The sequence below is a fragment of the Electrophorus electricus genome, chromosome 3, assembly GCF_041902795.1.
Source record: "Electrophorus electricus isolate QZ-2024a chromosome 3, ASM4190279v1, whole genome shotgun sequence".
In the NCBI taxonomy this organism is placed as follows: domain Eukaryota; kingdom Metazoa; phylum Chordata; class Actinopteri; order Gymnotiformes; family Gymnotidae; genus Electrophorus; species Electrophorus electricus.
Window position 1 is genome coordinate 10,517,501 of NC_137499.1, and position 21,454 is coordinate 10,538,954.

At 44.2% G+C, this 21,454-nt stretch overlaps 2 protein-coding genes and 1 long non-coding RNA gene across 4 annotated transcripts; 2 read left to right on the forward strand and 1 right to left on the reverse strand.

Moving 5' to 3' along the window:
- The first annotated feature begins 58 nt into the window (after nucleotides 1-58).
- On the forward strand, nucleotides 59-6,146 carry wnt6a (wingless-type MMTV integration site family, member 6a). Of its 2 annotated transcripts, XR_014122584.1 has the most exons (6): nucleotides 59-418; nucleotides 538-640; nucleotides 1,201-1,427; nucleotides 2,760-3,022; nucleotides 4,444-5,787; nucleotides 6,009-6,146. XR_014122584.1 is itself a non-coding variant. In XM_027004709.3 (5 exons), exons 1-5 carry the CDS (start codon nucleotides 322-324, stop codon nucleotides 4,903-4,905), a joined length of 1,152 nt encoding a protein of 383 aa, XP_026860510.2. In that variant the 5' UTR covers nucleotides 59-321; the 3' UTR covers nucleotides 4,906-6,000. The 2 variants fall into 2 exon arrangements, 1 of the variants encoding a protein (XP_026860510.2); XM_027004709.3 differs by lacking the exon at nucleotides 6,009-6,146 and having other exon boundaries at nucleotides 4,444-6,000.
- Nucleotides 6,147-6,477: 331 nt separating this feature from the next.
- cdk5r2a (cyclin dependent kinase 5, regulatory subunit 2a (p39)) lies at nucleotides 6,478-8,248 on the forward strand. Its single transcript, XM_027004701.3, has one exon. The coding sequence runs from the start codon at nucleotides 6,715-6,717 to the stop codon at nucleotides 7,639-7,641; it is 927 nt and encodes a 308-aa protein (XP_026860502.1). The 5' UTR covers nucleotides 6,478-6,714; the 3' UTR covers nucleotides 7,642-8,248.
- A 6,312-nt stretch (nucleotides 8,249-14,560) lies between these two features.
- Nucleotides 14,561-21,384, reverse strand: LOC145653706 (uncharacterized). Its single transcript, XR_014119864.1, has 3 exons — nucleotides 21,257-21,384; nucleotides 18,051-18,204; nucleotides 14,561-15,237 (listed from the first exon to the last, which is right to left on the reverse strand). It is a non-coding gene; the product is annotated as an uncharacterized LOC145653706 (long non-coding RNA).
- Between the last annotated feature and the right edge of the window lie 70 nt (nucleotides 21,385-21,454).

Here is a 21,454-nt window from a genome sequence, read left to right on the forward strand (position 1 = left end):
CCATAACAAAAGCGAGGTTACTGGGTTTGCCATTCAGTTGTTACATTAATATCAAACATCATATTTTACTTCAAACTTGTGAAAACATCTCCGTTTGTAAACTTCGACTGCGATCTTAGACAAAGATCACAGCACGTCAGCAAAGGTTGCCCGCGCGAAGTTTGGCGCTCTAATCGCAATTGCCCCGCGTGCGCGATTACTCAACTAGGCTCGAACTACACTGAACACACGCGTGCGTGCGTTTGAGGTCAGGACGCATTTAGGAGCGGCTCGCGGAGGTAACTCAATTAGCTGTCAGCGAGCATTTCTGGACTGATCCACATGCTTCAGCCTCGCTGCCACGCGCGTGCTTGTCTGCAGATGTTTCCAGCAACTTCTCTATATTCACCGACCGTGGATTTGAAGCGGAAGGTTCACGGTATCTGCATGGTCTCGTGGCTGAAAACATGCGAACTCTAAGGTTCAACAGCTGCAGTTGGATTTGCCTTGTTTATTAATTTTGTGTTTTTGTATTTGTTTTGTTTTTTGCTGGTTAAGCCTACTACACGGCGGTGAGCTCCTGCATTATGCTGCCAGGGCAAGCGCGTTTCCTTCTCGTGTTTACGCTCGCGGGGCCCCTCAACATTTCTCTTCTGTGCGGGTAAGTTTGAAGTTATACCTGATATATTAATATCATGACATGATGCCTATATACTCGCCAGCGTCTATTAGAGACCCTTAGCTCGTGCATACATGCGTTAGCCCTCGATTAGGCACTGGGGCCCACGTTTGCCAGTCACTCTGTCCCACTCAACGCTGCTCAGGTTCTGAGCCTGCTGCTGACCAGATGATAGTTGGGTCAGTAGGTCATTGCGGAATGAGATTAGGGTTAGGGCTAGGGATAGAGTTAGGGTTATGGATAGGTTAGGGTTAAGGTTAGGTTAGGGTTAAAGTTAGAGTTAGGTTAGGGTTAGGTTATGGTTAGTGTTAGGGTTAGAGTTAGGGTTAGTGGTGTGAGTGCTGAATTTACACATCTGTCGGTCTGTCCATCTGTCTATCTGCCTCCTGCCACCAATCAAACCTTTTTTCTTTCACAAACACTATGTGAACAACCTCTGATAATGTGTAAGATTGCATGATTACACAGTTCACTCCTCAGGTGTGTATGTGAGTATGAATGCTGCTAGAAACCTCCCTAACACAGCTCACCTCCGCACACAGCAGCGCTATGGCAGGAAGCCCCCTCCTCTTTGACCCCAACAGTGTCTGTCGGAGGACCACGCACCCCAGCAGGCTCTACGCCAAGCTGTGCCAGACCCAGCCTGAGATCGTCCAAGCAGTGGCAAGAGGTGCCCGGCTGGGCACACGTGAATGCCAGCACCAGTTCCGCCACCAACGGTGGAACTGCACAAGCCACAGCAAGAGTGTGGGCAAGCTCCTCCAGCAAGGTGGCAAACTCGCACAGCAAGAGTGTGATTGGGGTGTCATTTATTTTGGGTGTTATTAATACATTTGGGATAATTAATTACAGCATTCTTTTGATTTCACAATGTAGCTAAGGTGTTCATATTAATCCCATTGCTATAAAAATATTCAGCATTTACCTTTAGCAGGTCGATACTCTTAAAAAGTCCTTAGAGATCAAGGATAGAGATGTCTGCAATGGAAAAAAAGCAAATTTTTCCAGTAGAATAATCTGCTTTAATTCACAGAAAGAGAATGTGGCTGGATCTCTTTTCAGAGGGATTTACCGGCATGTCAGCTGCTGCGTCACTGTGGATGGTTCTCTGCTTAGTCACAGCTTATTCAGGCCTCTCTGCTTTTTACGGTGGTACAGCTTTTGGAGTTGGTCTATCTTTTAGAGTTGGTTTATGACAAGGAACACAGTGTCATCTCCTCTTTAACTTGTAATTCTGATGCAGGCCATGAGAGGGCAGGACTTCTTAATGCCAGAGAAATTGGTTTGAGTTGTAATTTCAGTAAACTGGAAAATTCCACCTAAACAGGTACTTGAGTTTGAGGAATGGTTGTGTTTTCTTGCCTCTAACTTGAGATATGCTTCCTCTCTGAGACGCCAGAGGGACCCTGTCATCATTACACACCTGCATGAGCAGGTCTGTGTGAACAGGGCTGTACGAGCAGATCTGTGTGAACAGATTTGTGTGAGCAGGTCTGTATGAACAGATTTGTGTGAACAGGTCTGCATGAGCAGGTCTGTTCGACTAGGTCTGTGAAAAGATTTGTATGAGCAGGTCTGTGTGAGCAGCTCTGTGAACAGGTCTGTGAGCTGGTTTGTGCAAGTAGGTCTGTGTGAACAGATTTGTGTGAGCAGGTCTGTGTGAGCAGGTCTCTGTGAACAGGTCTGTGACAGTAGGTCTGTGTTTGATAGGCAGAAGGGGATCAGCACCTGGCAGGTCTAGATGAAAGAGATGTGCAATGAAGGATGAAGGTGCCAGGCTATTTATGGCTAATAATATGGCTAATAATATAGATATACTGTCTCAGTACAGTACTGACCTCTCACAGGTCATGGGGTCAAATAAGAATTTACTGGGATGACCACATGTAAATCTGTGTTTTGCCATTATAACTCTCACTGAAAACAAAGGAGGAAAAATATGAAAGTTTGTCTCAAGAGTTCTTTAATATAACTGGCTGACAATGTATATTATTGCATTCATCATAGATAGAAGACATGGATATAATAAACGAATCATCGTTAATACGTAGACAATTAAAGTCACTAATTTTTTTCTCACTTTTTGTTCCTTTTTTCTCAGATATTCGTGAGACAGCATTTGTTAACAGCATCATAGCTGCAGGAGTGCTGCATGCAGTAACCCAGGCCTGCAGCCAAGGGGAGCTGCTGCAGTGTGGCTGTATGACCCTGGAGCAGGAGCAGCGCTGGGAGTGGGGGGGTTGCGGAGATGACGTTGACTTCGGCCATGACGTGTCCCGCCACTTCATGGACAGCAGGAGGCGGAAGGGCAAACGCGATATCAGGACCCTGATCGACCTTCACAACCAGGAAGCAGGACGGCTGGTATGGAAAACGTTGCGTTTCATTGGCTACTCGTACCCTTAACAAACAAGTGGGGTTTTACAGAGCGAGCAGTTATGGATGTGTAGGTTCGGTTCTTTATTACAGGTGTTATTATGTCATCTTTTTAGCAAGGCTGGCCAATTGATCTATGTGGAGAGATTATAGTGGCAGGGTTAGGGTCACAGTTAATTCTAGGGTTAAAAGTAGGGTTCATTCTAGTGTTAGGAAAGGGGTTAATTATAATGTTAGGAATGGGGTTAATTATAATGTTATGAATGGGGTTAATTATAATGTTAGGGACAGGGTTAATTCTAACATTAGGGATAGGGTTAATTGTAATGTTAGGGATAGGATTCATTCTAGCGTTAGGGACAGGGTTCATTCTAGGGTTAGGGTTAAGTCTGGTGTTAGGGACAGGGTTAATTCTAATGTTAGGGTCATGGTTAATTATAATGTTAGAGATGGGGTTAATTCTAGAATTAGGGATAGGGTTCATTCTACTGATGGGGTTAGGGTTAATTCTAGGTCATGTTCTGCTGAGAAGCTTTCTCGGGTATTGTTACGGAATCTAGGGCTGTTTACTTGGACAACATTGGTATGAGGCTGTGGTTTACAGGTTTAGTGTTTTAATGAATCCAGTGTTTTGGGTCCAGCGTAGATTCTCAGAGATCTGCAGCCATTTGCAGGAATTGGACGCATTTTTACCATCTACCACTGTTTTTCCATCAACACTGAGCAGTGTGTTTCCTGCCCCTAGAGCAGTGGTTGCTCAGTGGTTAAGGTGCTTAACTTGTGATTGAAAGGTTGCCAGTTCAAGTACCACCACTGCCAAGTTGCCACTGTTGGGCCCCTGAACAAGACCTTTAACCCTCAGTTACTCAAGTTGTACTCAGTCATAATTGTAAGTCGCTTTGGATAACAGTGTCAGCTAAGTGTCATAAGTGTAAACGTCCACGCTTCACTCAGGCCCATGCAGAGGGTCTGAATGATCATCTTACAACATGCATATATGACAGAAAAGAAGTTGGAAGTTGCAGAAACTATCCTGTAATCATATTTTAAGCATGTACAAGATTAGGCTAAATACACATACATACCCACACCCACTCACTCACCCCATATGAATTCTGGCTGTGGATGACATGTAGATGATGTAGACATGTAAAGGATGTGTTTATATGTTTTAAAAAGAAGTAGTAGTTCTTGGACAGACTTGCTTGCGCATGTGTTTGTGTGTGTGTGTGTTCATGCATGTGTGCATGAGCGTGTGTGTGTGTGCATGCGTATTTGTGTGCATGTGTGTGTTTGTGTGTGTGTTTGTTTTTGTGTGTGTATGCATGTGCACGTGCATGTGTGTGTGTTTCTGTGTGTACGTGTTTGTGCGCATGTGTTTGGGTGGGTGTTTGTGTGTGTGTATACAGGCTGTGAAGGCTCACATTTGGACTGAATGTAAATGTCACGGCTTGTCCGGCTCCTGCACCCTGCGCAGCTGCTGGAACAAGATGCCCCTCTTCCGCCATGTTGGCGATCACCTCATGCATGGCTTCCACGCAGCTGTCCGCGTGATGGGCAGCAATGACGGCAAATCCCTCGTCTCCCTGGACCCTGATGTCCCGCCCCTGGACACCCACAGCCTCGTCTACTCGGATGAATCCCCGGACTTCTGTGTGGCCGATCGCATGATGGGTTCGGAGGGCACCCGGGGGCGTGTGTGTAACAGCACGGAGGTGGGGCCAGGATCCTGCCACTGGCTGTGCTGTAGCAGGGGACACGTGGATCAGACTCTAGTGTACGAGGAGAACTGCCACTGCCAGTTTCAGTGGTGCTGTGTGGTGGAGTGTGAGAGGTGCACTGTGCGAAAAGATGTCAGCATCTGCATTTAGACTGTCCAGCACCTCTAGCCAACCTGCCTCTACAGTTTGCATTAATCAGTGCAATAAAATATTGGCTAACACAATAGAATCACGTACCACTGCTATGACCTTCCAGAGCACTATGGATCTTAATATTGCTAAGTTAGCAGTAGTAGCTTTTATTTATTCTCTGGCTACTACTATTATTACAAATATGCAATACTGCCATCTGCTGGTCCAGGACTGTATTTATGTGAAAATAACAAAATGTTTTGTAGAAACTTTTTCTGTCTATAGTTATGTTCAAAAAGAAAACATTTTTAAAAACACATCTGGAAAAATATGAATATTGTGTAAATGATAAGACAATTAGTTATTTTGTGTATTATAACACTAATTGGATTTTACTGACAAAAGGGAAATAAGAAAATAATGGCACAGCAAGTTCTTTTAACAGTTTGGTTTATGAAAGCTTTTGGTAGAACAGTCTGAAGCACAAATTGCTGAAGCACAAATTGACAGCTACCAGTTTTTTTGGAGATGAATGAATCAATGTTTGTTCAGATCGCACTCTCCATGGTACTGAATCAGTGATTTTTCATATGCTAGGCTATGACATCAGATTCAGATCAACAGATACCAGACTCTTCACGACCTATGCAAGGTGTCCTAGACGAACATGAATGAGCAGTGAATAATGTTCCCTTGACTAAAGCTGAAAACATCATGTACTGGTACAGAAAAGCTAAATATAGGACAGTGGACGCCTGTCCTTACCAGCCGGTTAAAGTGACTGGTACAAGCTGCGCACTAGGTGGAGTAATTGTACGACTTTGTAATTCCTGGCACTTGTCTACGTTCAGAGAGAGGAAGGGGAGAATAGCGGTACATCTGCACCTGGGCTAGTAGCAGGTAACTTAATTAAAGTGGCACGATTTATCACTGCACCTTGTTTAATTAAATGGGTGTGTTGAATGAAGTGTTGACTTGTTTACTTTTCTGTTTTACACATTTTCCTCTAGATTTTAACACTTTATTAATGCTGCAAATCCTAGAAGCTCTAAATTAACAAGTTAACAATTTCTCTCTCTGTTTCTCCTTTGTTCCTTAATTCTCTCTCTGTCTGCACATAGGTGAAACATGTTTGAAACAGGTATGATCCGTTGTCGTGAATTTGCTTCCACATTTCTAATCTTTTCTTCTTTACATCTTTTTTTTTTCCTGTCAGCCTTAAAAATTAAATTATTCGTTTATAAATCCGTGCTTGAGCGCATGTTGGAGCCTTACGTTTGATGTCATCCTACAAGGCTAATCTTTATATACATTTTCCTATAACTGGTTAAAATCCAAAAATAAAACAATTTTCCGGAGTAAAAATATCTGTAACTACAGGTCGAAACTATAAACACAATCAGACGAGAACTAGGTCGACGATTCTTTTCCCGAATTTTGTGTGGTGGAACAGTTTGTCAGTCATTTTACATCACCCAGGGATTGGAGGACTGGGGATGCCTGTGTCGCTATACCGTTAGTGTTTTTGCCCGGCTACAAATCTGAGGTCCTGCCCATTCCTCGCGCTTCGTAAGGCTGCGCGCACAGTGGGATGCAGAAGGAGTGGCAGAGCGCGCGCATGAATGTTGCAGGCTCACAAATTCTCTAGGTACCGTAACCTCTTCAGTTCAACAGCTGTGGTTTTCTCCTCACTGTCTATGGCATGGTCCAGTGAACCGTAAATGGACGCGAATCTCTGAAGTCGCACCTCCCCGGAGAAGTCTGTGGAATATAAGGCGAGACATAACATTCCGCAAGGCCGGTGGGTGTTGGTCGTTAACTGCAAAGATGGGTACGGTGCTGTCCATTTCTCCCACCACCAGGAAAGGAGGGATTCTTGACGAGAAGACGGAGGGTGGACACGGGGCAAGTAGCAAGGCAGAGAAAAGCCTGAAACGCCATTCGGTTCTTATATCTGCCCTGACGTGGAAGCGGATAGTAGCCGCATCGGCCAAAAAGAAGGGAGCGAAGAAAGTGAACCCAAATCCTCCCGTGTCTCAGATCCCCGTGGACCAGCTGAATACTGAAAACCTAAAGAAATCTCAGTCAGGCTCTGAGCGTAAAAAGCCTGGACCGTTAGCGGTTCCGGTGCCGACCGTTCCTGATAAAAGCCTTCGGTCCAGTCAAACCCAGAACGGCTCACAGAGCGGTAAGCAGCTCCTTTCGGTTCAGAGGCAGCCGAGTAGCCGTTCTGTCGTCTCCCCTCGACGGGTGATCGTCCAGGCATCGACTGGGGAGCTGCTCCGTTGCTTGAGTGAATTTATGTGCCGGAGGTGCTATAAGCTCAAAGAACTGAGTCCGAACGAGATCATCCTTTGGTTCCGAAATGTCGACCGTTCGTTGCTTATCCAAGGCTGGCAGGACCAGGGTTTCATCACCCCCGCGAACCTCGTGTTCGTCTACCTGCTCTGCAGAGAGGCGATAACCGAGGACATCTCCAGCGAGTACCAGCTGCAGGCCGTGTTCCTCACCTGCTTGTACCTCGCGTACTCCTACATGGGTAACGAGATCTCGTACCCGCTCAAGCCTTTCCTCGTGGACACCAACAAGGAGGTGTTCTGGGAGCGCTCTCTGCGGATCATTGACAAAATGAGCGCCAAAATGCTACAGATCAATTCCGACCCGCACTTCTTCACCGAGGTTTTCCAGGACCTCAAAAATGAAGGCGGCCCGAAGGAGACTAACGGAAAATGGACAAGTAACCTGGATCGCTAAGACTGGCTTATTTTCCCGGGAGAGAGAAGCTCTGTTTCCGCTCCACACCCGTCTGGAAAGGGCGGGTTGGATGTAAGGCCTGACGGGTGAAGGCGTGAACAGCATTTCACGCTGCTGCCGGTGAACGGACAGAGGTCTCCGCATACCTCCAGGACAGGGGCTTCATGTTATTAGATGTGTACAATACTATCACTTTGACCCTGTTAATGTCACGAAGGGGGTTCTAGGGTCTATTCATAGTTTACGTAATGCATGCTTAAAGTATTCTAACTGTATCTTCATTGTGGCTTTTTAAAAGAGAAAATGCTACCTGCTATCGGGCTACAGTGAGAGCTGTATAAAATGTTCGTGTGTGCGTCAAAGCTCAGATCATTTATTTCTGTATTCGTTGGGTTTTTAGATCCAGTGTAGTGAGCTGAGCTGTCCAAGGCGCTGGCCTACGGCACACACTGCTCGCACGTCTCCTGTGGCGCCTGATGCTATCTGTTCGGAAGCTGAATGTACTATTTTACAACAAAACGATTCTCTACCGTCAAATGTGCCAATTGTTATGGTATAAAACGTAATGTTTTATATTGTATATTTGAAAATATATGAAAACAAATACTGTCCGACTCCTTTTCTATTCCTTTAATTTTTGTGGGATATAATGCGTTTCCAGAGCGCCGATGCTGAACTAGTGTTCCTTCCTAAATTCTAGATCTCGAAGGTTTTTACTTTTTTGTCAAGCTACGCCACATGGACACAGCAAAATCATAAAGCTGGAGAACTGAACGCTACACTTTCCCCCGCTCGGTTTGGTTCTAGCGAGGCAGGGTTTATTGACACGACGCGTTTGAAAAAGCAACAGTGTGGGGGCAGTTTGCTGGAATCTTTACGTCATTGCTTGGCAGGAAAGGACGTCGTTGGTACGGTCGAAATAATTATTCAGATAAAGATAAATAAACCTCTATAACGCAAAGCTTAATTCTAACCTTTTGATTCTCCAGCAGCGCTTGTCGTTTTGTGTAGACCAATTATTTACTTTAGTCAGTTTACGTTAAGTTACAAAATAAAAACTAAAATTTTAGGAAATATGTTAGAGGGCAGTCTGTTTACTAATGACCTGTTAAGGTTTGGGTTTGTTGTGTGTGTGTGTGTGTGTGTGTGTGTGTGTGTGTGTGTGTGTGTGTGTGAGAGAGAGAGAGAGAGAGAGAGAGAGAGAGAGAGAGAGAGAGAGAGAGAGAGCACATCAGAAGAGAACGCGCTCGTAAAGGCCGCTGACCGTGGTGCTGAAACCGTTTTGTTGGCCTATTAAACCAAACGTACTAATGTTCCGCCTTTTGGGGTCTGTTTTATTCACAGCGCAGGGGTTAGTTTGTCTCTTCGGGGCACAATACATCGTTGTGTTATGAGATTGTAGGTAATTAAAAATCAGCTGCCTGTTTAATTAACAGCCGAGTGGAGGCAAGTGGAGTTTTGAAATTCTAAAGCTCAAATACTATTTTCACTTGTTGCCACTTCATCCCATCACTGATTTAATGTCATTGTATTTTGACAATCATTTCTAATCATTTAACCATTTGCTTGTAATGTCTCTTTTGTAGTCTATTCTATGAAATATTCAGAGGGGGAAGAATAACCTCATGGCCTACTTAACTCAAACGTATCGTGTGATTTTCCTTGCTTGAAACTAAGAGGATTCTTTGTCACACAGTACAGGTGGCATGCGGCGTGTGAAGGGCCCAGGGCGAGTACACAGCTAGTGGCTCGAACCGAGAGATCCCCCGAATTTGTGAATAAAACACGTGGGTCGGGAGCTCAGACAGTTGATTGGCTGGAATTTGGTGCAGTCTGATAGAGTTGTCATTGTGACGGAGGGCTGCGGAACCGGCCGAACGCCCGGCCGCAGGAATTCTGCGGGCGCATTCCGCTCGTCTCTATGGCAACGGCTGGATTAGAGGTGCATGAGCAAGAGATCGCGCGTGGGCCGTGAGAAGAGCTGCAGGACGAAGAGCGGGGTGGGGGGTTGATACGCTGCAGCATCTGTTTCAAAAACAAGGAAAAACGAGCTCTTTAACACGTGGTGGTCGAGTTTAGCATCTTTTATTTAAAAATACGTCAAGGCACCTAGGTCATTACCATATCCTTATTTAGGATTCATCTGTTCATCTGTCCTCCGATCAGTGGTTGAAAAGAAATGAAAGCGAGTGAAGGGTTGTTGGCATGCTTTTGGAGAAGCTCCTGTAATGGACCAGTCTGACTTCATTAGGTGATATAGAGTCGGTTATCAAACGCTGAGCTGAATGCACTGAGTCGCGCTGTGACCGTAGCCCTTGTTAAGTATGTCACTTATATAAGTTTATTCTGTAGTCAGTGGGAACGATGGCAACCAGATATGGGCGCAGTCGTAGGAATGCTGTTGCCTTGGAAACGGCAGCAGAGACAAGCGAGATCTGGGGTCTGAGACATGGCGGTGAAAAGGTTGGAATAACAATAATTTATATAATCTTAGAGAGGACGACAATATTTATAATATATTATTATGCCACTGTCATACAAGTGTCGTGAGGCTACTTCGATATTTACCGTCATCAGTAAGAAAGATTATCAAAGGTCACTGCCATTTTTATGTAGGTAAATGTATGTAATCGCGCCTGTTGTCATGCGTCTCTTTAAATCGTGTGGGCTACGTCCTCGATGTCAACGTCTCTGCCATTACATTATAGTGAATGGATATTCTATTTTTATGGCCAGTGCACATGCAACCCTTTCAGGAGATATTACCATAGCAACTGAAATGTGGAATTTATAGGACACGGTAAAAATGAACTACTGTCAGTCTGATAGGATTTATCACAGGTAAACTTTGTCTTCAGGCACACATCACACACACACTCACACACATACTCTCTCTCACACACACACACACACACACACACACACACACACACACACACACACACACACACACACTCACACTCACACTCACACTTACTATCTATTTTGGGGCCAAAAATAACAGAACTGTCATGGTATCTGTGGGAACATTTTGTTTCAAGAAAAAGAGTGGGAGGGCACACACACACACACAAGTACACTACACACAGACACACACACACACACACACACACACACACACACACACACACACACACACATACACACAGATACAGACAAGATGCGCACATACCCCTACACAGGCACACTACCATACTTGACACACACCACACATAGATACACACACAGAAACAGATCCACACACCAAGGACACACACACAAAGATACACAGATAGGCACACTACACACACAGCACAGGCAGGTATGCTACACATACACCACATGCAGATACATGCACACACAGTTCCGTGCATATGTACACAGCACACACACACACACACACACACACACACACACACACACACACACACGCGCGCACACACACACACACACACGCACACACACACACACGTGCATACTGCATCCTGGACAATAACTAGTTATTTTAGCCATCACTCAGATTAGATAGATGAAGTTAGTACACACCCTTTACTAAGTCTTCTTCACATACATGGTATATAGAAGCTAATGTGTATCTTTTATTGAACTTTTTTGGAACATAGAATAAGCCATAATCACTGCCTTCAACTAAGTATACTGTAAAGCACTGCTAAAATAGGCAGCCAACACTCATCTGCACATACATTAAAAATCTGATACAGCATTAACAAGGGCCGTAAGCTTCATGTCTTGGTCAAAGCCTCACTTTGGACTCCAACTGGCTCAGTCAGGTGGAATTACATTTTGTTGATTCGGATTCTCAGAAATAAATTCTCAAGGAGGAACATTCTGAAATGTAGATGAAATTTAGAGTGTATTTGGATCAAGGGTTCTGTATTATTACTCCCAAAATCTATTTATTGAAGTTTTAAAGTTAACACGTGGACAATGATAAGAAAACAGTGATCTAGAGAGAATCTAGAAACGCACTGCAAAAAAACTAAAGATGAAAAAGAAAACAAAACCAAAACTGATAAACTAATACATAAGTAAATCTATATAAAAATAATGAAATAATAAATAAATAATATAAAATAAAATTAAAACTATATAGCTATGACATAACTACATAGATAACTCTTACACAAATAACTTGAGAAAGTCAGTCAAATGTAAAATTTGACACATTACAAAATTGAATTACATTTACATATACATAATACATTTACATAATACATTTCAAAACTAAACTAGCCCATTGCAGAAGTGCAAGGTATGTAAATGTGAGAATTCATGCTGTATGGAACCTACACCATCCTAGACCAAACCTCTTCATGTGGAACCTACACCATCCTGGACCAAACCTCTTCATGTGGAATCCCATGTGAAAACCTCATATCATACATGCTATCTAAATTCTGTGCTGTGTGATTATTTTTAAGGTTTGTTACTATAAATTATAACATTGAACATGGCTAAAAAAGTAATTAATGAACTACACTGAATCCTAACTAGCAGTAAGATAAATCAAATTACGCCTGTGATGTTAGCTGCCTCTCCAACCAGAGATGCAATACAAATGGTCCCATAACTCCTGAAAAAATAAATGTCAAATCTTGTTTGAAATAATTTTAATTCCTCATAGCCGTGCACTTCTGTAGTTCTATGCAAACACTTATTAGCTAATGTAAATAGCAGAGCAAAAAGTTTTGGTTTTCCTCACTCATGCATATTAATTATTAGAATAAAATATTTAAATACTGCCATGCCCACGGCAGACGGCACTGGCAGACAGCTTCCACAAATCCACTGGGAGCTTCATTGGTGAACTACAACATCAATGTTCATCACTTTGTGGTAATAAAAAGTGTTTATAGGGGAAAGAGGTTTAACATTGAGTTATTAAGTGAGTGTAGATATTCTATGTCCTTTCAGAATGATTTGTGTACAGGGCAGAGGTCTCTGCAAGCTTCAGCAAAGGATCCTGGGTAGGCTTCAGCAGACCTCAGAGTCACATATATGACCTCTCCACCAGGCTCAGGCTGGTACAGAAAACAATCTTCTTTACGACAAGGTTAATAGAAGTCTTCTCTTGGAATGTGATGGTAATGGGTTCCAACTGGTGTGGGTGTTGAATATCAGTTTGCACATGTTGACTAATGTATGGGTTGGATGTAATGGTGGCGAATGCAAACACGAGTATGTAAAAAGGTGAATACATGATCACTTCTGACCAATATATAAAAATGTGGGTTCTTTGTGTGATTGGTAGACATTCTTCGTAGGTGCCTCAATAATGCTTGCTAATGTTAACCTGCAATGAAGGACGGGACCAGATGTTCTCTAACTAATTCTGAAGTCTGCATCTTTATTTTGCATTTGAATGTTTAACTTTAAGACTAGGTGACTGGGGATTTAGGAATGACAACCTCCTGTGCTCTAGTCTGGGCTAGAATGGGCAAAGCTCACCTAGGAAATTCTGCCTTGTGTGAGCCAGACTAACGGAATACCAGACGTGAGCATGACCAGTACACCCACCACGTGTCCCCATGTGTCCCCAGGTTATTGGTTCAGGCTGGCTCCATTCTGCCTTTATTCAATACAGATTCATATTCCTCTGAGTGTGATCTCAGCTCAGTGCTGAGGACACTTGGCTATAGTGTCCTGATGTCCCCTGCTGTAGCCCACCACACCTCCACCCCAGACAACTTCTTCTCCATTGCCCTTATTGGACGTTCTCTTGCAGGATGGGTCTCGGACACATGCACACCATCGGGACAAGTGTAGCACCTCTAGGAAGTTGGACTAGACATTCATTGCCTATTTTTTCATTCTTTACTTATTTTCCTCTTTAGTTTGTTACTGTGGTGTCCGTTGTCGGCCAGGGGAGGATGCCCCCCCCCTTGAGTCTTGGTTCCTCTCCAGGATTCTTCCTCGTGCTCTAGGGAGTTTTTCCTTGCCGCTGTCGCCCTTGCCTTGCTCACTGGGGGCTTGAACTGTGTCTATAAGCTCACACAAAGATGCCCAGTAGCTAGGGTAACCTTAACCCTAAACCCTAAACCTAACCCTAAACTTTTGTTTTGCTGCATTTGCTTTGACATTCACTGTAAACATGCACAACATACACTACACACACTACATACACTTAAAACCTCATGACAGAGCGTCCATTTCACATTACTGATGTGCTCATTAGGGACACAGACCCGTGCATTTGTGAAGCTGCATTGTGACATCCTGTGTACAAATAAATTTGACTTGACGTGACATTCTACTCAGTATGATAATACCTCACTCACAGGTCATCGTGCTAATATGATGCATTTTTAGAAACAATTCAGGATGGATACACGTAGAAACGCATTTCTTTGCACTCATGCATCAGTTTGTAAAAGTCTTCTGGCAAAAACAATCCACTGGCACTTATTAGGTAAGAGGAGAGAGGGAGTCATCCAAAGAGGCTTAGTCATTCTCACATATCACCGGAGGCATGTGAGACAATAACAAAACCAAAACCTTGAGATGTTTAAGACAATGCCAATGCCAATGACTCAACAAATGACTAAACTCAAAAACACCAGTGTCCCAAACCAACGGTGGACACTGGGACACTGAGACAACTTCAAAGTCCTCTGGAACATCGAGCAGAGCTGAGGAATGCTGACTGGAGCTGTGGAAAACTGAGCAGAGCTGTGGAACATCAAGCATAGCTATGGAACACTGAATGGAACTATAGAACACTGAGCGAACCTGTGGAACGTCGAGCAGAGCTGTGGAACACTGAGCTGTGGAACGTAGAGCCGTATGGCAGACCAAAAACTGAATGAATGTCTAACAGATTTTGTATGACAACTTAAAAAGTCAAGAGTAGCAACATACTGAGTACTTTTTACATGCAGTACTTTTAAAAGGGAAGGAAACCGTGTTCCTGTAGGTCAGATAAAATGTTTTAATTGTACATGTGTGACAGGGAGCACACGTGCAGGAAGCAGCACACGTGCAGGAAGCAGCACACGTGCAGGCGTGAGCATGCACAGATTTTGACTTCGTTGCTCACTGAGGTTTTGACAAGTATGGTGAGCAGATGGAACTATTGTGCGAAAGGATTCCATCTCTGCCATGGCCTTCTGCAGAGTTGTTGGTGTAGTGTTGCCATGGCAGCAAGCAGCATCTCTACTCACCAACTAAGAAAGAGTGAGAAGCTGGCTGGAGGGAACAGGGGTGGGAGGGGAAGGGGAATGGGGGAGACGTCTGGCACTCAACTGAACACACTGACAGAAAAAGGAGCAGAACAGAACACGGAGAGCCTCTGAGGGAAAATCCAGGAACAACTAAAAGAATAACAACATCCAAAATCCTACACGTCAGCAGCAAATGCTTGCTGCCTTGTGATGCCTGGTGCCTGGTGATGCCTGGTGATGCCTGCTGATGCCTGGTGCCTGGTGATGCCTGGTGATGCCTGCTGATGCCTGGTGACGCCTGCTGATGCCTGGTGCCTGGTGATGCCTGGAGCCATGTGATGCCTGGTGATGCCTGGTGACGCCTGCTGATGCCTGGTGATGCCTGCTGATGCCTGGTGCCTGGTGATGTCTGGTGATGTCTGGTGATGTCTGGTGCCTGGTGGCAGTCACGCTGTTAGTCAGGTATTGCTCGATTAAACTCTTCTTTTTAATGGGGTTGCACAATAGTCAGGATAATTAGCTCTGCATTGGTGGCATTAATGGCTTCAGTCTCCTGTGAGCGCCTCACAAGTGAAGCAGTTCATGACTGTGCCTTTTACAATACAGATCAGAAATATATCCACCTGGGTGAAGGTCTCCCCCTCTATGCATCTCTCCCACTTTCTCACACACACACACACACACACACACACACACACACACACACACACACACACAGGGGTATATTTAGATTTATAATCTCTAGATGTGTCTATAACGCATAGGCTTCTATACACTATAGGCTATAACACTATAGGCTACTGGATAGAAAGTGGTAATAATTGTTGGTGACATCTGTTGAAAACTGTTGTATATGCTCTCACTGAAGCGGACTCACTGACAGCTATATGAAACTCCACATTTTTACAACACTGAGCCACAGATATTTTGTGAGGCTTGAATTAAATAAAATTCCACAAGGCCAATATTAAATTAAAGACAGAACTCAACCAAGGCTGTTCTATGCTTTGTGATATTAGTCAGCAGAGGGCGCTTTAGAGGGATTTCTGAACATCAAACAGGTCTACCAGCTACTGCCTAAAAAATTCATGTAGGCTACTGTGAAAAACTGTGAGTACCAGTTCTCTAGAGTGCTCTCTGTAAGTAATTGATTTTATCTAATGCAATAATAAGTAATTTAATTTAGCATTTATTTGTCAGCCTTTAAGGGTCAACGCAACCTAACAAATTCATTCAGACCAACTGTACTACATTTCTCAAGGATGTGAGCACCGTGGACAGTGCAAATTAACCCAGGATGCATTGCATGGGATTGTGAGTTACTCATTTAATCACCATCAACTTGACGACACTCCTAACAATTAACATGAGGTGACCTTAAAGTATAGGAAACTACCTACAAATAAATAATAAATAATAAGAAAATATACAGACTATTATGGAATATTCTAGAGACAGTACATCAAATCAGAGCAGTTAGCTGGGCAGAAAAAAATGAACCTCAGTTATTCTGCTTTTAACAGCAATAGCAATATACAAGAACAATATACTAGCTAATCATACATAAAGGAGCATACGAATAAGTTTAACTGAAACTCAGAACGTGCCAGTGAAAACTAACAGATGCTGTTGATCTCCACCAGGGCTGAAGTGCTCTAGATGTTCACTGGCATCCCTAAGCAAGCTCAGTGATCAGAGTGGCGCTCAGATATGCTTCTGCTGCCACTTTATCCATCTAGTCATTGTAAAGCAGGCCATGGAAAGTGAGCAGGGGACAAACTGGGCTTGGGCTCTCAAAGATCTACCAGTATCCAAGGTAACCAGAGATGCGGCAGCCCACCCAGCTGTGGAAGTGGGTCAAAGGTGAAAGGCAGGAGGAAAACAGCTGGGCCTGTACATTCAGGACGGAAATTATTCGATCTGGACGTCACAATAAATGGAAGAAATTCTGAGTGACTTTGTTTTGAATTAACATGGATGTACGTAATTAAGGTCAGATGTACATAAATGTAATTAGGACTCAAGAGCAAATGGCATTTTTTGTATTGGGGAATTAGAAATATTACAAAGTTGATAAATGTAATAAATTCAGAAGCCCAACTGAGGGCCAATTTAACACCCTGATGACATGGGTTGCGTGGAAGCCCCTCCCAGGCCTGGAAGTTCCTGTGTTCCTCAGTCGATCCCTTGTGTCACTGGAATGAGAAGCTCTTGGCCTTGTCTCTCCTCAAAACCCCTGAGCTCCAGCAGTAACCGTAGTAACCGCTGGTGTCATCGTGTCTAGCTGGCACTGGAACACTGGGCTGACTGAAGTCTATCAATGCAGTGCCAGAGACAGCAACAGAGACTCACTGCTGTCAAAGTAAAGTAGTACTACAAGAGACAAAAAGTTCTCCATGGAGTCTGGTAGAAAAGGGGGAGACAAGGCCACACCCACACATGGGGTGGGGGTGGGGGTGGGGGTGAGGCCACACCCACACTGGGGAAGTGGAGATGAGGCCACACCCACACGCTGATCTGCGAGGCCTGATCCTGACTAACTCCATTCTGTTATGGTTGTTATTGTTATTGTTGTGGTTATTATTATGGTCATGGCTTCAGATGCTCTGACCCAACAAAACACTTGAACACATGTACACCCCCACCCACAAACCCACATAGTGAGCCCACCTTTGTAAACAGTCCCATACCCCCTCTGAAACCTCAATCACAGATCTGCACGGGGGGTGCAACCCCACCAGGTACAAATCTCCAAATCTCCCCCTGTTCCTTTCACTTTATTTTCAAGTTACTGCCAGTCTTTCCCTTAATATCAATCTTCCTTTCAGAAATCACAGTATTGTTGATAATTAATTTGAACAAATAATTCTTGGTTCTTGTTATTATCTATAAAAATAATTCACTTGAAGGTAATGAACGGCAGGGCTACAAAACCTTCTCTGCTTTCATACAAGGCACAATGAGTTTAAAATTATACACCTAAAGTCGTCATGTACGATTCCACATAGCACTCTAATCAGAGTTAGAAACGTTTACCTTCTTTCTCAATTTGGTCTGCTGTTCCTCTACTGACACCTAGAGGTAGTCGTAGGTAAAGCAACTAATTAATCTTATTAGTTATTCTTGTTGGAAAAGAACGTCATATTTTATTTAAACAACAGGTTCACCACAAGTCCAAACTATTCTTGATTACATTGAAGTTAAAATGATTACAGGATATGGAGAGATAATTGAGAAAGTATTAGAGACCTGTTTAAAAGTGTGTGAAGCCTATGAAAGTCTGCAGAGCCACCAGTGTAACCAGCCTCAACAGCGTCGCAGGGGAGATGCAACTTCAGCAAATATGGAGGGTGATCACATGGTCCAGCATCAGTTGTGCTCTCCTTTCATAGGGAAATCAATCCTTTTACACACACACACACACACACACACGCACGCGCACACGCACACGCACACACACACACACACGCACACACACACACACACACACACACAACCCCACACACACACGATAACCATTAAAAGTAGTTCTTTATGGAAACTACAGCTTGCCAGCATGCGTGGGGGCAAGGCCATGATTCAGAAAGACAACCAGGCAGGATTATAGCTGCTAACATGACACCAGTTTGTCATTCATTTAGATCTCTCATTGGTCAGTTATACTGATCTCATTGGTCAGTCCTATTGCACTCATTGGTCAGTTATACTGCTCATATTGCTCAGTTCTACTGCATCCATTGTTCTTCTCCATATTGAAAGGAGGAGCAGCTGTTTAGTCTGAACGTGACAGCAGAGAGCAGCTAACTGACTGTCACCTGTTCTCTACCACTCGGGCCGTTCAGAACATACGCTGAGTAAACAGTGCTGTTTACACATCTGCCCCTCTCTTTCACTGCCTCAGGGCAGCACGTGACCGCGTCTGCCCCAGCGGGGCATCTGTGTACAAGGGGACATGAACATATGTGTGTTGTGGTGGGTTTAGTAAGTCCATCTCAGCTATGGTGACATATCATTTCTGTCCTGTGTCCATCTGTTTGTCTAACTGCTCATCTCTGCTGGGTCTGGTTCATGCATGTTTCTGGAAGGAGAGGCTTGGAGTAATGTAGCACACACCCTCCCCCACGAGACACACACACACACACACACAGTTACATGCATTTTACTGCCAAATTTCCTATTTGCATCCCACAGGGAGATTCCATCTGACATGCAAAATCCAGAAGCAGGAGACTTGCACTGTGCCACTGGCAACCACTTGAAGCACAAAAGGTTTTAACTAAAATTATTTATAAAGTTGCCCTCCTGTAACAAATAATTTTTCTAAATCCCACACTTAAATATCTCATATTCCACTATGATGCAAGTCTCTGTTAGCTGTTAGTTTAGGACAAACTGGTGTACTTGGTATTTCTAAACCAATAAAGCAAAGAAGGTGTCGCAGATGTTGGCCGTGTGGTAGCCATCCTCCTGTACTGCTGGCAGCACTTTGAATAGTCAGTGGACTGGGAAATTACCTGTGCCATATGGTCAGTGTTTCTATGGCAACTAATCCCACACTGAGCATGTGCAAAAAAAAGGCCCAAACAACTCGAACCCAGGCAAACGTCATCTCCCGTGTGTGTGTGTGTGTGCATGCAGACAACTTGTGGTGAATTTAATGCCAAATAAATCCTTCAAATCACCTGCCCACACACAGAAGTGACCTTGAAACCACCCAGAACCCACTCAGTGATGTGATGTGGGACACCCCCCCCCCCATTGTAACATGTCCTTGGGAGGAAGGTAGATTAACACAGTTCATGTGTTTCATTAGCAACAATGTAAATGTCTTCTAGGAAACTTAAAACATCCCACGTGGCCCTGGACTGAGCCACTACAGAGAGGACGGTCAGTGGCCTTAAGCAGTGGGTGCCACAGACCAGAGCAGAACCCACTGATTTAATTAAACATCTACTGCACACTGGGACACTGGCTTTCAGTTCAAATGGGTTTAGGATTATTTCTGAGTCTCTGCCAGTGCTCTCAGTATGGTTTGGGTTTACAGTTGACTGTGCAGTGCAGAGAAAGGAATCCTCACTGGCAGATGAAACAGCATCCTCATGCTGGTCTTAGCACCATCACCATCAGTGTTAAACTAAACGTGCACCTTTGACAACCATGGAACATAAAAAAGAGCGCTCCAGCGACGTGCTGCAGGATGGACAACGCGGACAGGTGTGTTTGTACGCCACTGCATGCACTGTGCATTTAGCAGTGAGTCATTTGAATCAATTTGACTTCAGAGATATGGACTCCATGACTACAGAGCACTCAAACATGTTCCATAGTGAGCTAAGAGCAGGGCCAGATGGCGTGTCTGGCAGGGACGAAGAGATGCTGGACTCTGGGAGTTAATCGTTTACCTTCTGACTATTAGTGCCGTTTACACATTAGTCGCACGACCCCGACAACAACCCCACTCCAGCTCTCTCATCACCATGGCAACCCTAGGCCTCTGCACTCACAGCTCCTGACAAATGAAGCCGGCACACACGCACCTGCAGATCAGCCTCACTGACGCATTTTAATTTGAATTTTAAAGGCCTTTCCAAAGGGGCACGTTACAGGTGATTGTGTAGGTTTACTCACACTTACGACTTTTCAGCACAGTGTGAACCAGGTAGGGAAAACGCTGCCAGTCTACTTTGTACAGTAGTATAACGGCTTGTGGCCTCAGTGTTGATACAAGCTGCCCTTGTACTGCACAGATTAGTGTTTCCCAGCCACAACAAAGCTGACTGAACACATCAGCTACTTAAATTTTATGAGCTGAGGCACATGTGTTAGAGAGAAAACGTGCTTTAATATGTTACCTTGGGAGATTGACTGAGAATGTACTGTAAATCAGTCCATTCTTTTCATTTGTTATTCTTGTTAAATTAATAACTTAAAATAATTAATCCTGGCAGACTCATGTTGAACTGGACCCTTGGTGAAAGTGTCCCCCTTGTGTCACAAAAATCCAGTTCAAATGTTATATCTTGGATGCAAGCATAATTCCCTGACCTTTGATCCAAAATACAATGAAAATGTTTTCCTGGGAAACTTTAACTTCTGGGTTTGATGGAAATCTGCACTTGCGTAACGCGAGCCGAACGAACAAAACTGAATCCTCATGTATTGTGCGCGTGGCTCAACGTAAAGCAAGCACAGGTGTGAGCACTGCCATTTCCAGGTGTCCGCGAGCCATAAAGTGCATCTTTCTTTCAGAGCGTGCATTTTTGTCGTCATTACTCTCCATCCGTGAGCTACACTGTAAAAGAAACTAAATAAATAAGAATTTACATTGGCCGTCAAAAACTCCCACAACAGATTATCACCGACTTGACGTTATTCTTTCTTGTGAATCCTTCAATAAATCCTGTACGTTAGTAAAAGTAGGAGAAGTCAGCAGAAGTGTGTCAAGTGAACTTTACCTGTTGCACGAGTTCGCAGTTGCCTGCACCTCCAGACCGCCTCCTCCATCCGTACCGGCGAGCCGAGTGACCTCAGCCCAGCCGGCACGGCTTTTATAGAGGAGAAACGCTTGCCCCCTCTCACTTCGCGGAGTTTATCAAGACCCCCCTGCCTTGCTCGTGTTCAGGTGGAATATTCAACCTGGCGCGGGCGGGGCC

Bases quoted from the DNA above. Each gene is read 5' to 3' on its own strand.
- wnt6a (XM_027004709.3), top strand. From the start codon at position 322: ATGCTTCAGCCTCGCTGCCACGCGCGTGCTTGTCTGCAGATGTTTCCA. The intron at 419-537 runs GTATCTGCATGG...TTGCTGGTTAAG, and splicing joins TTTGAAGCGGAAGGTTCACG to CCTACTACACGGCGGTGAGC. The intron at 641-1,200 runs GTAAGTTTGAAG...CTCCGCACACAG, and splicing joins AACATTTCTCTTCTGTGCGG to CAGCGCTATGGCAGGAAGCC.
- cdk5r2a (XM_027004701.3), top strand. From the start codon at position 6,715: ATGGGTACGGTGCTGTCCATTTCTCCCACCACCAGGAAAGGAGGGATT.